Here is a 12,855-nt window from a genome sequence, read left to right on the forward strand (position 1 = left end):
GCGACGCCGTATTGCTTAGAGAAGGAAGGTTGAAATTATGAATTTTATGGACTTAACAAGATATAAAAAATCATTTATTTAGTCATTAATAAATAATCTAAAATGTTTTTAAACGTTTGTCAAATAATTCTTAGAGTGCAACGATCTTAAACGATTTGCATAGTGTGCTTTTTGTTCGTTTTTACCTCAAAAATCAATTGTGTCTGGTAAAATTCCAAAAGCTAGTTCCCGTTGACAAGGAGAACTCGTTGCATGTCCATTAAACGCTTCGAACTTCAAGAAACTTTTCAGACCATTTCGGTCGAGTGAGAAAGACTTCAGGTATTTTAACGTTTTGAAAGGAAATGCATCACTTGAACTATAAACATGATTTGTATGTAGTAGTTATACCACTATACGCCTTCATGCAAAATCGTTTCATTCATAATTATCCTATAAGATTTTTCATGAAACATATCAGTCCCCACTATATATTATATTGCCTTATATCACAAAGAAGCTGGGTAAGCGGCGTTTGACGATGCCTTTTTATTTATTTATTCACAGTTCTCTGCAATAAAAATAAAAGAAACACAAATAACACAATAGGTACATAAAAAATATAAGGGATGCAACGGGCGGCCTTATCGCTAATAAGCGATCACTTCCAGGCAACCCTTGTAAGAGAAAAACTAAAAAAATAAACATGATGAGTGCAAGAAGTGCAAAACCAAATCTTATATAAAAAAAATATAGAACCTTAATCTAAAGTAATACAAAAAAATATTAATAAGAAACTAAAAACTTAAAAGCTAATCTTACAGATTCATGAACAGCGAATAGTGATGCAATACAAAAGAAAAGGAAACACAAGAATTACCAAGTCACGATTGATCTGGATAGGATAAGGTTAAGAAATGTTTATACAGAAGAGTTTTAAAAGATGATGATAGCCTATTCCACAACTTAATAGCGGAGATCCTAAATGAATTGCCTATTAAGGATGAACTGTGGGATGGAGTTTCCAATAAACATATATTGTAAGAGCGTAACATATAGTTTGAAGGACCTTAGAATTTGAAGTGATTTTTGAGATAAGTAGGGGTTTTGGAATTGAAAAGCTTTTTGCTATTTTATGTAGTTGTTATAGGCAGGTGTTGAAAGCACGATATAAATCTTTTACAGTGGTGATTGTCTTCCTCTTTTCACTTATTATCACGGTCTATCAGTTTTGTAAAGGCACATTGTTCATTCTTTCATAACAATATCAACATGCACTGTAAAAAGTATCGTCAAAGCTAAGTTGGAAAGCCAGTGAAGGAATACTGAACTAAGCTAATCTTACACATCTTGTGTAACAAATCTACTACTACGGGTACTCTTTTTAAGTTTAGAAAATAATCATCGCATTTATGCGACAAGGAGCGCAGGATGCGCAAAAAGAACCATAATTTCATGTACCTAGTGGCGGTTGGAATCTTACGTATAAAGACGCCTAAATGACTTCAGAAGCTAGAATTATTATAAGTTTGTTGTGATTTAAAATAAATTCTCATATATTCGAAGGGGCGTTAAAATGTTGACGTCCCAATACTTTATCAGTAACACGCACATCATTTTTGAAAGTCTTATTTCTGAGACGAATAAATTTATTACAAAATAAAATTACTTACTTTTCTAAAAAAAACACAGACTTTACAGCTGCGCCGATGTACGAATGATGAATTTAAGATAAACACTTTTGGGTTTTACCAAGCTCAGCCAAAGTTGGCCTGATGCCGCAATAGTTGCACTTTATTTGTAGGCGCACCTTTTTTGGCCTTTAATGTATATACCAAAGTTTTTGATAGAACAACGTATCGCTCGTTGAGGTTAATTTCAACTTTCTGCAACAACTTTCTTTTTCTTTCAACAACTAAAACTTTCAACCAGATTAAAAAACCCTCTTTTGGCACCTCGATCATCCAGTCTACGGACGGAGGGCTGACCGAACGTGAAATTGACCCTCTGGTGGTTACGCGATGAACTAAATTCGTAATGTTGCTGTTTACGCTTGTGTAACACGCGTTCTATTTTGTGTTCGGAAACTGACAGAAAGAGGAAAATGTTTACAACATTCTGAAAACGTTCAGGGTAATTTAAAAACCTTGCGGATCCCCCGCAAACAAAACCAAATTGTATCATTCTTTATGTTTTTAATATTTAAATTTAAAAAAAAGCATTTATATTATAATAAATCAGTCAATAATAATCGAGTGGCGCTTCTTGGACCATATTTATTTTGAAATACAAGTAGGCGATCAGCCTTATGTGTCTGACACATGTATATTCTTTAGACAAGACATGGCGGCTTCATCGCGCTCTTTGCCTTCACCGCAAGTGTTAATTGCGCACATAGAAAGAGAAATCCATTGGTGCACAGCCGTGATTCGAACGCACGACATCAGGGCGTAGAGTCACGCGCTTAATGCACTCGGCCAACACTTCTCCAAAAACAAATATGTTGCTTCACAAAAAATGCAAGTGGAACGTCACAGGCTCCTGAAATATAGTTCTCACTTCATCAGGACACACGTTTGTTATGGAATCGGTTCATGGCAATAAATTAATATTATTATTACCTATCAATCACTCTCTTACACATTTTATATTTGGAAGATGAAATATATTTAGAACGGCGAGGAGGTCGAGGGGAACCGAGAACGTGCGTCATTTCGCTCGTAAATTCTCCAGTTTGACTACGAATCTAAACTGGTCCGCTCTTTGCAGCCGTTTTGATATAACTAGTGATTTCTTATTAGTTTGCGTTATTAGAGATTTTAACGTTAGTACAATTGTGAATAGTGTTGTTTGTGAGGTTAAACCTGCACGATGTCTCGGCGGTCTGCCTACGGAGCCCGCCTCGACTACTCTCCGCCGCCCCCGACCAACTGCGCTAAGGTCCAAATTTCTTAATATTTCGCTACGAATTAACGATGTTGCTGAATTGGCTTCCATCCGTTCTCGCCCATTGCGGCACTCATCACCGCTCGACACCGTCGTAATAAAAGAATCCGGATAAACACCCGTTGTGATGTTACTCTGCTGCTTGGTAGCAGAGGTCGACACTCGGCCATGAGTTTGGTCCAAAAATTACTTAAGCCTTAAATTATATAATAATTTACCGAAATAATTACTTTTTGTATAACATAGGAAGATTTTTTTCTTTGCATCTGTTCTCTAACGCGCTCACACCTGTAGTCAGAGTTCTACTAATACTAAAACTAAATGCATTAAATCTTGTGCAAAAAATGCAAGGGTTATGGATACTAGACCAATTGGCGAAGATACTTAGTTCTGCAGCTTACGCGGTTAAAAAGATTCGCTCACTAACTGATGTCGATACAGCTAGTCTTGTTTATTTTAGTTACTTTCACAGTTTAATGTCTTATGGGGTCACGCTGCTGATGTCGAAACCATTTTTATCCTGCACAAGAGGGCTATTCGTACAATCTATAATTTAAAATGTAAGGAATCTCTGAGAGATAAATTCAAGGAAATTAATACATCTTTCCTAGAAAATATTACGTTTTTCGCAAAAATAGTGATAAGTTTACTAGAATAGTACAAACGCAGGCTGCAAATTCCCCGTACTAGACTATGTAAAGTTAGTAATTCTTTTTTGGGAAAAGGGATACTTTTCTTTAATGAAATTCTAGAGGCTCTATCTCTTCGCTTCGCTTTTATCTCTGCCTTTTAATAAATTTAAGAAATGTATCAAAGAAAAGCTGTGTAAAAGGATTACTATAAAGTTAACGATTATCTAGTTGATAAAAGGGCCTGGGACTAGTGCTAGACAGGCTACTTCTAATCAATTTGCGATATTTGTTTTAAAATAAGTGTTGTTTGCCATAGTCATTTTGTATGATGACATTTTGATATTTTAAAAGAGTACCGAAAGTATATCACACCGGATTTTTCTCTCGGCCTACACGCTCTCTCTTCTTTGCCGATGAGTAGGGATGTCTACCGATACAAATTTAATAACGTGGAATAAATGATACGTGTATCTTATATTCCATAATAAACATGTTTTATTTTTTGATAGTGGCGGTGTCATGTTGACAGTCTCCAAAGGAATTTCTTCTTTCAGAGTTGAGGCATGGGAATCGGATGTTGAGGACTTATGGGTCAACTTACAAATAAATATTATTCAAATAATAAAGAAACTTTCAATATGTGAAGTCAGGACCAATTTAACACATTTTTTGGACAACATTGACAGAGGTTTTAACTTAAGCAATGACGTTATTATTCTCGGCATTTCAATTCAATTCAAGCGGTAAGCGGCAGAGTTACTTCGACGTGTAATATAATGCGCGGTGGTGAAAGTGTCAAATGGGGTAACAGCGGAGGAATCCGTTCGGGACAAATGGACCAGTTCAATATATAATGGTTTTTATACAGTTCCTGTATTACACCTGGCGGCTATGCTCAGTAGTATTCTCACACTTTGTGATGATCAGTCTCGTCGTCGCCTACTGCATTCTCGGCGCCGTCACCTTTGAACGTCTGGAGTCGCAGCACGAGAGAGAGGTGAGTTTATTGCCACACGTTCTGATGTACTTACCCTTTAAGCTCCGAACGTACTCATGACTCATTGAGCTCTTTAAGGTCAAGAAGAACATATCGCAGATCCGCGCCAATACGACGTACAGCATCTGGCAGATGACGAACCGCGTCTCCTACCTCAGTCAGTCAAACTGGACTTCAGACGTTTTAGACATGCTCAAGGTGCGTTGTCTTGTTCGCCCGAAGCGCTTAGGGAGATGTCGAGGTGCTAATGTCCCACTGTGCTGAATAGGAGTTCGAGAACGCAATTCTATTGGAAATGAAGGTGCGCGGATGGGACGGCAGCGAAAGTCCCGACCGGCTGCAGTGGACCTTCACCGGCGCTCTCTTCTACTCTATCGTCGTCATCACCACTATCGGTGAGTCTACAGTCTTAATTGTTACTGTATTGAATGGTAGTATAGGAACAAAATATAATAAAAACAAAAATACAGTTTAATTTTATTCTACAAATGTAATATAAAATTCAAGTTAAAGAATATTTCAACCAAAAAAGTTTCTTTAGCTCTTAAGCAACGGCTGTTAGGGTTTTATTGGATGCTTAAAGTTAGTCTTAATTATAAATTAGACAAAGAAGTGTGTTCGAAGTCTGCCCCAATAATCTCTAATTCCTAATCTCTAATCTCTAAGGTCTCTTCAAAGGCAATTAGATGACACAACATGATTGAATATAAAACCCCTCATGTACGGCGTGCATCCAAACCAAATAACACTATTATCTTTATGACAAATTATTTAATGTTAGGTGCTATTTTATATTTAATTTATATTATTATAAAATATACTATTAAAATCATCGTTTATCACAGAAATTACAACGCTCCCTTTTAAACATATATGAAACTATTTACCAAAGCTCCCTAGTGGGCCAATTTGTCCGGTGGGGCCCCCCGGTCCGACTAGAACTTGCCTTCCTGGCCCCACCCTGCCCGTAGGCCCACCGGGCCCTACTAGGATACCAGGCCTGCTTGCACCATACCCTTGGTTAAACCCAGCTGGGCCAATTATTCCAGTCTGCCCACCGGGACCGACCAGCACACCCTGTCTCCTCGATCCAAAGATTCCCGTAGGTCCACCGGGCCCTACTAGGATACCAGGCCTGCTTGCACCGTACCCTTGATTAAACCTAGCCGGGCCAATTAATCCAGTCGGCCCTCCGGGCCCTACTAAAACGCCTTGTCCTCTCGGACCGACCATACCCGTTGGACCGCCTGGCCCTACTAGAACGGGCCTACTGAATCCGGAGTCAATAAATCCTGAAGTTCCTGGCGAGAAAAAGCCTCGCTGCGCCGATGCACTCTCCCCAGAATCGGTATTAATGTCAAAGGGTCCAACAACGCCGGTGGGGCCTTCCGGACCTACTGCGAGGGGGCGATCTGGGAATGTTTATTATTACTATTCATTTAGATAGCATATTATATCTATATATTATGTTAGGGCTGAGGTATGTAACATAAACATAAGTGCTTGTAATTGAGAGAAGAACCGATAATACCTGCACGGTTTGAGTCCTGCGTGGCGGGCAAAGAACAGCACAGGTAATCGTGACTGCTGCAGCCTTTCTGAAAAAAGATTCAGGCTCTGTTAACTTCCCCATTTATAAGCGTGAGTAAGACTAAACGGTGCTAATGCTCACACGAGATCCCGTCACACACTGAAGGTTTCGAACAGGCGTTCTTTCACAGCGACAGTACTGTAAGTCGTCAAGCGTACCCTGCCTCTCCGCCGCCGCTGCCCTGAAACAGCAACATACAGTGGCTTATTATAAGGATCTCGAAAAAAGAATGGGATCTGGTCTTCTAGTGGGGAGCACTGACCTGTCGGCTACGAGCGCACGGTCGGCGAAAGGCCGCTTGTAGAAGCCAGCCATTTCATCACTGCAAATACACAATATGAATTGAAGCATAACTATAAGCCTATACAGGTTTAGGATTTTTAATGAGTTTTATTATACGGTTTTAATTCAAAACGTTATATCTAGTCGAAAGTCGCATAACATTAGTATGATAAAATAACAATTAAATTTTATTACAAAACGTACTGCCTCTGACAAAGGCAGGCCAGCGGAGGGAAGACTAAATAAAGACCCAAAGTAGGCCGAATTTAACAAATAATCAGACTAAATTCCAATTAGTTTTGTAACATATATCAAATGGTAAATATATCAAGTGGCAACTATATATGAAAGAGCTAGTAAATTATAAAAATGTTCGGTCAGCCGAAACATTGCATGTCTCGAGATGTAATTGCTTTTGTATATAATACGAGTCGTGGCCTCCACTGCACGCCAATTGCGATAAGTTTCCTTAACATATCCTTCCGGCGCATATTATCGACCTGTAGAGTGCGCGGTCAGCGGAATCCTCAAACCGCACTTTGTTGTCGATGCGGACCGACTGCGCCCCCTGCGACTCTCCGCTCCGCTCGTCGCTCCGCCATCGCCATTGCTCCGCTTGCGTCACACTCGTCACCGCCAATATGCAATATATACCTGAAACTGAATTACTAAATACTCTACGATTACCAAAGTGCCCCGGAGCGAACGCGCAACCGTTCACTCGACCGTGAAACGCCCGACACACAAAGCTCGCGTCAATTAAATTAAATTATAATTATGGATAATGGAATCAACGGAGTCACGATTACACAACTGTAGCATTCGTCATTGTTTTCTGGACGCACTAATTATATGCAATTATGGATCATCGCTGTTCATTTATATTTTAGGTTAGTTTTATTTATTTAGTTTCTAAAGGTTTTATTATAATATAAATAAAAACCACCAGCGTAATAAATGGTCCAAAGCTGACTAGATGCTGTGATATTCTAAAGATGTTCTACTTTAGTGTCGCTTGCTGCACAATAGTATCGCTTGATTTTTGGTTAATTAACAAAAAATTAAAAAAAATAAAGTCGGCTAAAAGGCCTGCAAAATATTATTCATTTATAACCGTCGCGATCGCTTTACATTATGCAACTTATATACTCCTTGGGTATAAATTACATTTAACCGTTAAATAATATATATTGGAAAAGCAAATATATTACGTTGAAATATAAGTATATAAAATTATAGTTTGTTTTGAAAATAAATAACCGAAGGTCTGATATATTGAAACCGTTTTACGAACCTGTGATATAGGGTCCCATGGCTGCCGCAGAGTGAGTGCTTCACGAGAGCTCCGGCTGGTGTCTGCGCCGTTGCCACTGCACGCAGCAGGCGCTGACGCAACGTCCCTTTAGCCTCGTCCGACCTACGTTAACACAGAGACAGCAATTTTTCGTGTTTCTTTATCAGATAATATTAATTAAAGTATTAGTTATAGGTATTATGGATAATATGAAATTATATATTTTTCTTACTTTTTTATGAAATGCTCTCTTGTAATAAAATACGTGACTATTTTACGAGAAACCCACAAGGGCGACCGGTCGGCGAGGACGCGGGAAAACCCTCTAGGCTGGGATCTGACCCACTTTGCACGACCCACGCTGCTATTATACTACATAGTTTACGAGTGACTACAATATTCTCTTACCTTGATTTCTATGGTTAAGTTTAGGTTTAGGTTATGTAGGCTCCGCACTACCTGTATGTCTGTAAGAAAATCAATGATGTCAAGCAGTAATAATGAATAAAGAAGAAATAGAATAACAATGATTGAAACAGGAGCAAACATCTTAGTGCAAGACCCGTCCAACCCCTTTATATATATATCAATATCTATTGATTTTGGCAATTTTAGACTTGTAGAATGTAATATGTTGTGGTGGTCATTAGCCCGTGGCGACCTTGACCCACTACTTGTGCTGATTGGCAATTGTCTTTCGACAATTCTCATACTATACCGTGTGTCTAACATTCACTTATTTATATCTTATCACTGTAAGAAAATCAAAACCCACCAGCCACAAAAAGACTGGCCGGCATCTGTCTCTCGTACCTTTAAGGTAGTATTTAGTTTGTATCTATTAATATACCTGCGAAATGCTAATATTGTTCACAAAATTAGCATTTCGCATGCTTCAGGGTGCGCCACCACGCGTGAATTGGCGGCTAGAGTGGAGTTTTGCCACATAAAATAGATTTGTTTGACTCGTTTGTTGTACAATGTCTTATTAAACATAATGTGAATTCTTTCAATAACCAGTTTCAATATGTTCGAAAAGGTCGCATCTCCGGAGCTGTCCTCGGTAACATATTATTCGTATAAGACTAATACTAAAAGTTATATTGGTAATCCGCCATAAGGGGCTTTACAGGGTATGGGCACATCGCACCAAAGACACAGAGCGGCAAGGTGGTGACAATCTTCTATGCGATCCTTGGCATTCCGCTGATGCTGCTCTGCCTCTCGAACATCGGAGACGTCATGGCATCGTTTTTTCGGTATCCTCACGTTTTCTAACTTTGTATATTATGAACAACCTTTACACATAAATAGCAAATAAAAATAATCATGGTGTTCCCAATTAGATAGTTCCATAGCTACGTAGTTAATATATTTAATGTTCAGGGTTTATTTATTTGCCGTATACTTACTTATATAGGACTTTTGCTATATATCACTTGAAAAACTTTTATTGGAGTGCGGTGTTGCTATACTAATATGTAAATATATATATATCATTACATAGGTATATAATTTTAGCTAAGCTTTTTTATGTGTATGTATAAATATGACGCAGAACGGATATGAAGGCAAAATTATTTATTACATTTCAGTTTTTTATATTGGCGCGTGTGTTGTTACGTGTGTACTCGGCCACCTAAGGAGCGACCGCGACACCGAAGGTGAGTTGAGAGCTCACGGGCCAGGCCTAAGGTCGCTTTTTGCTTCACCATTGACCGACGTATATCTGTCTACAGACGGACCGCACGGGGCTCCATGCGCCGCCGCCCCGTGGAGCGTTCGAACTCCGACAGTGGCCCCCGTGCGCATGCGCCGCTTCGCCTTAATCGTCCGCAGCCTCCTCGTCTCCACGACGACGACGGTAAGTCCTGCGTCCAAATGTTTCGTTAGAAAAAGTTAGTAGTTGGCTACTGAAAATGTATTGTTTGCAGGTGAATTCCCTAAGATATCTTTACCACTGCAAGATTTGCAAGCGGCTTTAAACGATTTAGATAAGTATCAAAAAAGAGCTTGCGAAGGAGAAGTGAGCTATAGGTCGGGGCGGGGCGACGGTAGCCGTTCCCACTGGAGGGAGTTTGGCCGCGATCTGGACTCACCTGATCTTCCAGACCTGCCCGACTTGCCCGGGCCACCACACGTTGCGAGGTATCCGTTACACACTTTCCATAGCAAACATTCTGGAGACGCCAAATTTGATTAGAGTTGCGCAATCTCGATGACAAAATGATGATAATTATTAGTTGCAATATTCAACTTTTTCAATACAATACGCAATGTTATATTTTTATTCGTTCCCTTTGCCAGCAGCGCCGCCATTTAGGTATGTTTACTTTTAATCTAAATCTATATTCCGTTCTTGGCTATATTTTAACAATTGTTATTTTTAAAAAATACTTTAAATTAGCTGTAAGAATGAATAAAAAAAAAATATTGAAAAAAAGCAAAATTTTATATTTTAGATGACGTATTTATATTTTTTATACAGGAGTCATAATTTTGTTTTCTGTTAAAACAGTTGAATTTAATTTTGAATTGTTTGAAACTGGCTTCGGTGATGTTCATAATCCCAGCTCGTCGGATAAAGTCGTCATGAGTTTTGACAATTCGAAGTGAACCAATGGCTCTGAATGCGTTGAAATAATAATACAAGGTCACAGGTGCTTTCTCATGAAGTACTTTTATGGTGCTTCTCACGGCCAAAAGAGGAATGGTACAAGGCTACCTGGTCTTACAAAATGAAGCATTGGCTTTTTTCGCTCATTATGAGCTCAGAACTAATATTTTTTATATTATAATAAACTATTAATAGAACATGATAGAAGCGGAGACAAAAATATTATTCATCTTTATTTGATACTAGCTGACCTGGCTAACTTCGTTCCGCCCTACAACCTTATAATATCGTTGTTACTTTAATTTAACTTATTTTAGGATTTCATTAATGTTAAGTATTACATTAATACAACTCTTTTGCAAATACAGAAATGTTTTATTGCTTGCCATTGCGAAAGAAGAATGGCAGTTTTACACATTAGGCATCTTCTCTCTAGCGTCAATATGGCGATACTGCATGTTAAGCACTTTCTGATATCCAACATCTTTTGATCAGGATCAAAGCATGGTTATGCATCTCCTCATTCACCTCAAGATCGGAATTTCTTGAACTGACACGAATTCGACGTAAATGATGCGTAGTTTTGTCAACAGATGGCACCATATGGTTTTTGCATTCGTAAAATTAATTAATTTATTTATTGTTATTCGATAACTTATCCGATATTTTATTATAAGTGTTGTAACAAACACGACTTTCTTTTATATATATAGATAATATGTTTATTTATTACGTTTCAAAACTAAGTTTATCCGTTATGGCCACTTGATGATGTTTCAATAAACCTTCTTCTGTGTGTCGTGTGATGTGTGACGTTGCTATGTGTAATGTGTGATGGTGATGACGACCCAACAGATGCGATCGCGGCAGATCGGAGTATTTCTCACGTGATCGAGACGAATATCCAAACGACCGACTGAGGGAGAGAAGAGCTCGCAGTGCTTTCTATGAATACGAAAGACGTGCAGGCAGTCCGTCGCGGCGTGGGGCCACCTCAGTACAGAGAGCGGAGAGCCCGGGACACCGACGGCTAAGGCGGTTACAGACGCTAGACGACTCTAGAGCGCCTAGATATTATGTGAGACCACTTATGCGCTTTCGTATAATGATAACTTCTTATAATTATTAGGATTAATGTTTTTGACTGTCTGTTATCCAGTCACCTTCCCCGGACAGAGACGAGTGGAGCGACGAAGGTCCAACCCTGCGACTACCTCGATCAGGTGAGCCCCGACTCTGGTACACCGGACCTTGTAGTCAGTATTGGAGTGGCCCGTGTATGATATGAGACATGTTTCAGGCTGGGGCTCTCGCCAATCGGACTTGGTTTCCGCACGAGAAGAGGTGAGCTCGTAGAGATTTATTTACAAATTCAAAGTTATATATAAAAGTAATTATATTGTGCTTTGTAACAGACAAAACCGGTGCCGATCTGGCTGTGCGTGCTGCTGGTATCGTCGTACATAGTTGCGGGCACGTTCCTCTTCAAGCGTTGGGAGGGGTGGGCCTATTTGGACGCTGCTTACTTCTGCTTTATTACCCTCACCACGATAGGGTTCGGTGACTTTGTCCCGGCACAGGGCGCGGCGGCTTCAGCGTCGGCAGCGTCGGACGCCGTTCACTCCATAGCCTTGTGTTCCTTGTACCTGCTGTTCGGCATTGCGCTATTGGCGATGTCCTTCAACTTGGTGCAGGAACAGGTGCGCGCCAACGTGGCCGCTCTCGCCACGCGGCTTGGCATTATTAAGCCGCGCGACACCGACTACTGAACAACACCTACATGTTGGATTCTTCATTAAATTGAATCCTAACTAATAAGATATGGTATTATAACACAACACACAATCGTCAATCAGGTTGCGCTATGTAAAAAACTGCCGAGAAACGATATGATGTCCCAAATTTATAAATTATCACTTCATTTCGTCGTGTATAAGTGGTAGTAAGGGGGAATCATTTTCTGCACTTTGACGCACATTAGCTCCGTTGTGAACGCACAACGGACCTAATGTTTAACGAACAGTGTTTAGTGGTTAATGTTCTCATGTATATGTTTTTTAATATAATATCAATGAAAGTGACGACACTTGATATACAATTGTAAATAATTAAATAATTTATTTATTAATTATTTAGTGTAGATTGACGTACTTATGATTGCATTTCAACCTTCTGAAGCATTTATGTTATCATGATGATAACGATATGTTAATTCATACGGATACGCAATTAATAGAGGCCAATAAAGATAAATAGCCAGTTATATCGTCGACGCGAATATGCTTTGTTTTAAAATGATTACATATACATACAAGGTATATTATTATAGGCGAAAAAAGGAAGTAAATAACTATTATGGAATGTTGCTTCATAATTCACAATAATATCTACCTTTTATCATTAATTAAAACGGTCCGTACAAATTGCCAGTGTAAAATATTTTATGGGTGTGTGTGTGTGTTATTAAAATATTCGTTTAAGTAGTTTTTTGTTTTACCCTTTTCTCTTTTTCCTGTT

The 12,855-nt window shown here is 39.1% G+C and overlaps 2 protein-coding genes across 3 annotated transcripts; one reads left to right on the top strand and one right to left on the bottom strand.

The window, feature by feature from the left end:
- Positions 1-2,497: 2,497 nt before the first annotated feature.
- LOC125061853 lies at positions 2,498-12,818 on the top strand. The gene is made up of 12 exons (XM_047667490.1): positions 2,498-2,919; positions 4,426-4,554; positions 4,633-4,752; positions 4,823-4,949; positions 8,854-8,980; positions 9,317-9,385; positions 9,461-9,585; positions 9,656-9,869; positions 11,194-11,416; positions 11,498-11,561; positions 11,639-11,682; positions 11,754-12,818. Exons 1-12 carry the CDS (start codon positions 2,851-2,853, stop codon positions 12,105-12,107), a joined length of 1,665 nt encoding a protein of 554 aa, XP_047523446.1. The 5' UTR covers positions 2,498-2,850; the 3' UTR covers positions 12,108-12,818.
- On the bottom strand, positions 5,020-7,844 carry LOC125061878 (collagen alpha-2(I) chain-like). 2 transcript variants are annotated; one of them, XM_047667524.1, is made up of 6 exons: positions 7,722-7,844; positions 6,928-7,081; positions 6,408-6,467; positions 6,227-6,326; positions 6,086-6,152; positions 5,020-5,966 (listed from the first exon to the last, which is right to left on the bottom strand). In XM_047667524.1, the coding sequence occupies exons 1-6, from the start codon at positions 7,738-7,740 to the stop codon at positions 5,434-5,436; spliced, it is 933 nt and encodes a 310-aa protein (XP_047523480.1). In that variant the 5' UTR covers positions 7,741-7,844; the 3' UTR covers positions 5,020-5,433. The 2 variants fall into 2 exon arrangements, with proteins under 2 accessions (XP_047523480.1, XP_047523472.1); XM_047667516.1 differs by having other exon boundaries at positions 6,928-7,087; positions 7,722-7,838.
- Positions 12,819-12,855: the final 37 nt, after the last annotated feature.

Source organism: Pieris napi, chromosome 2 (assembly GCF_905475465.1).
Source record: "Pieris napi chromosome 2, ilPieNapi1.2, whole genome shotgun sequence".
NCBI classification, from domain to species: Eukaryota; Metazoa; Arthropoda; class Insecta; order Lepidoptera; family Pieridae; genus Pieris; species Pieris napi.

Coding starts and splice junctions, on each gene's coding strand:
- LOC125061853 (XM_047667490.1), top strand. CDS start 2,851: ATGTCTCGGCGGTCTGCCTACGGAGCCCGCCTCGACTACTCTCCGCCG. Junction 2,920..4,425: donor CCCCGACCAACTGCGCTAAG/GTCCAAATTTCT, acceptor GTTTTTATACAG/TTCCTGTATTACACCTGGCG. Junction 11,683..11,753: donor TGGTTTCCGCACGAGAAGAG/GTGAGCTCGTAG, acceptor GCTTTGTAACAG/ACAAAACCGGTGCCGATCTG.
- LOC125061878 (XM_047667516.1), bottom strand. Junction 6,468..6,927: donor GCTGACCGCGCACTCTACAG/GTCGATAATATG, acceptor GTGTATTTGCAG/TGATGAAATGGCTGGCTTCT. Junction 6,153..6,226: donor AGTGTGTGACGGGATCTCGT/GTGAGCATTAGC, acceptor ATCTTTTTTCAG/AAAGGCTGCAGCAGTCACGA.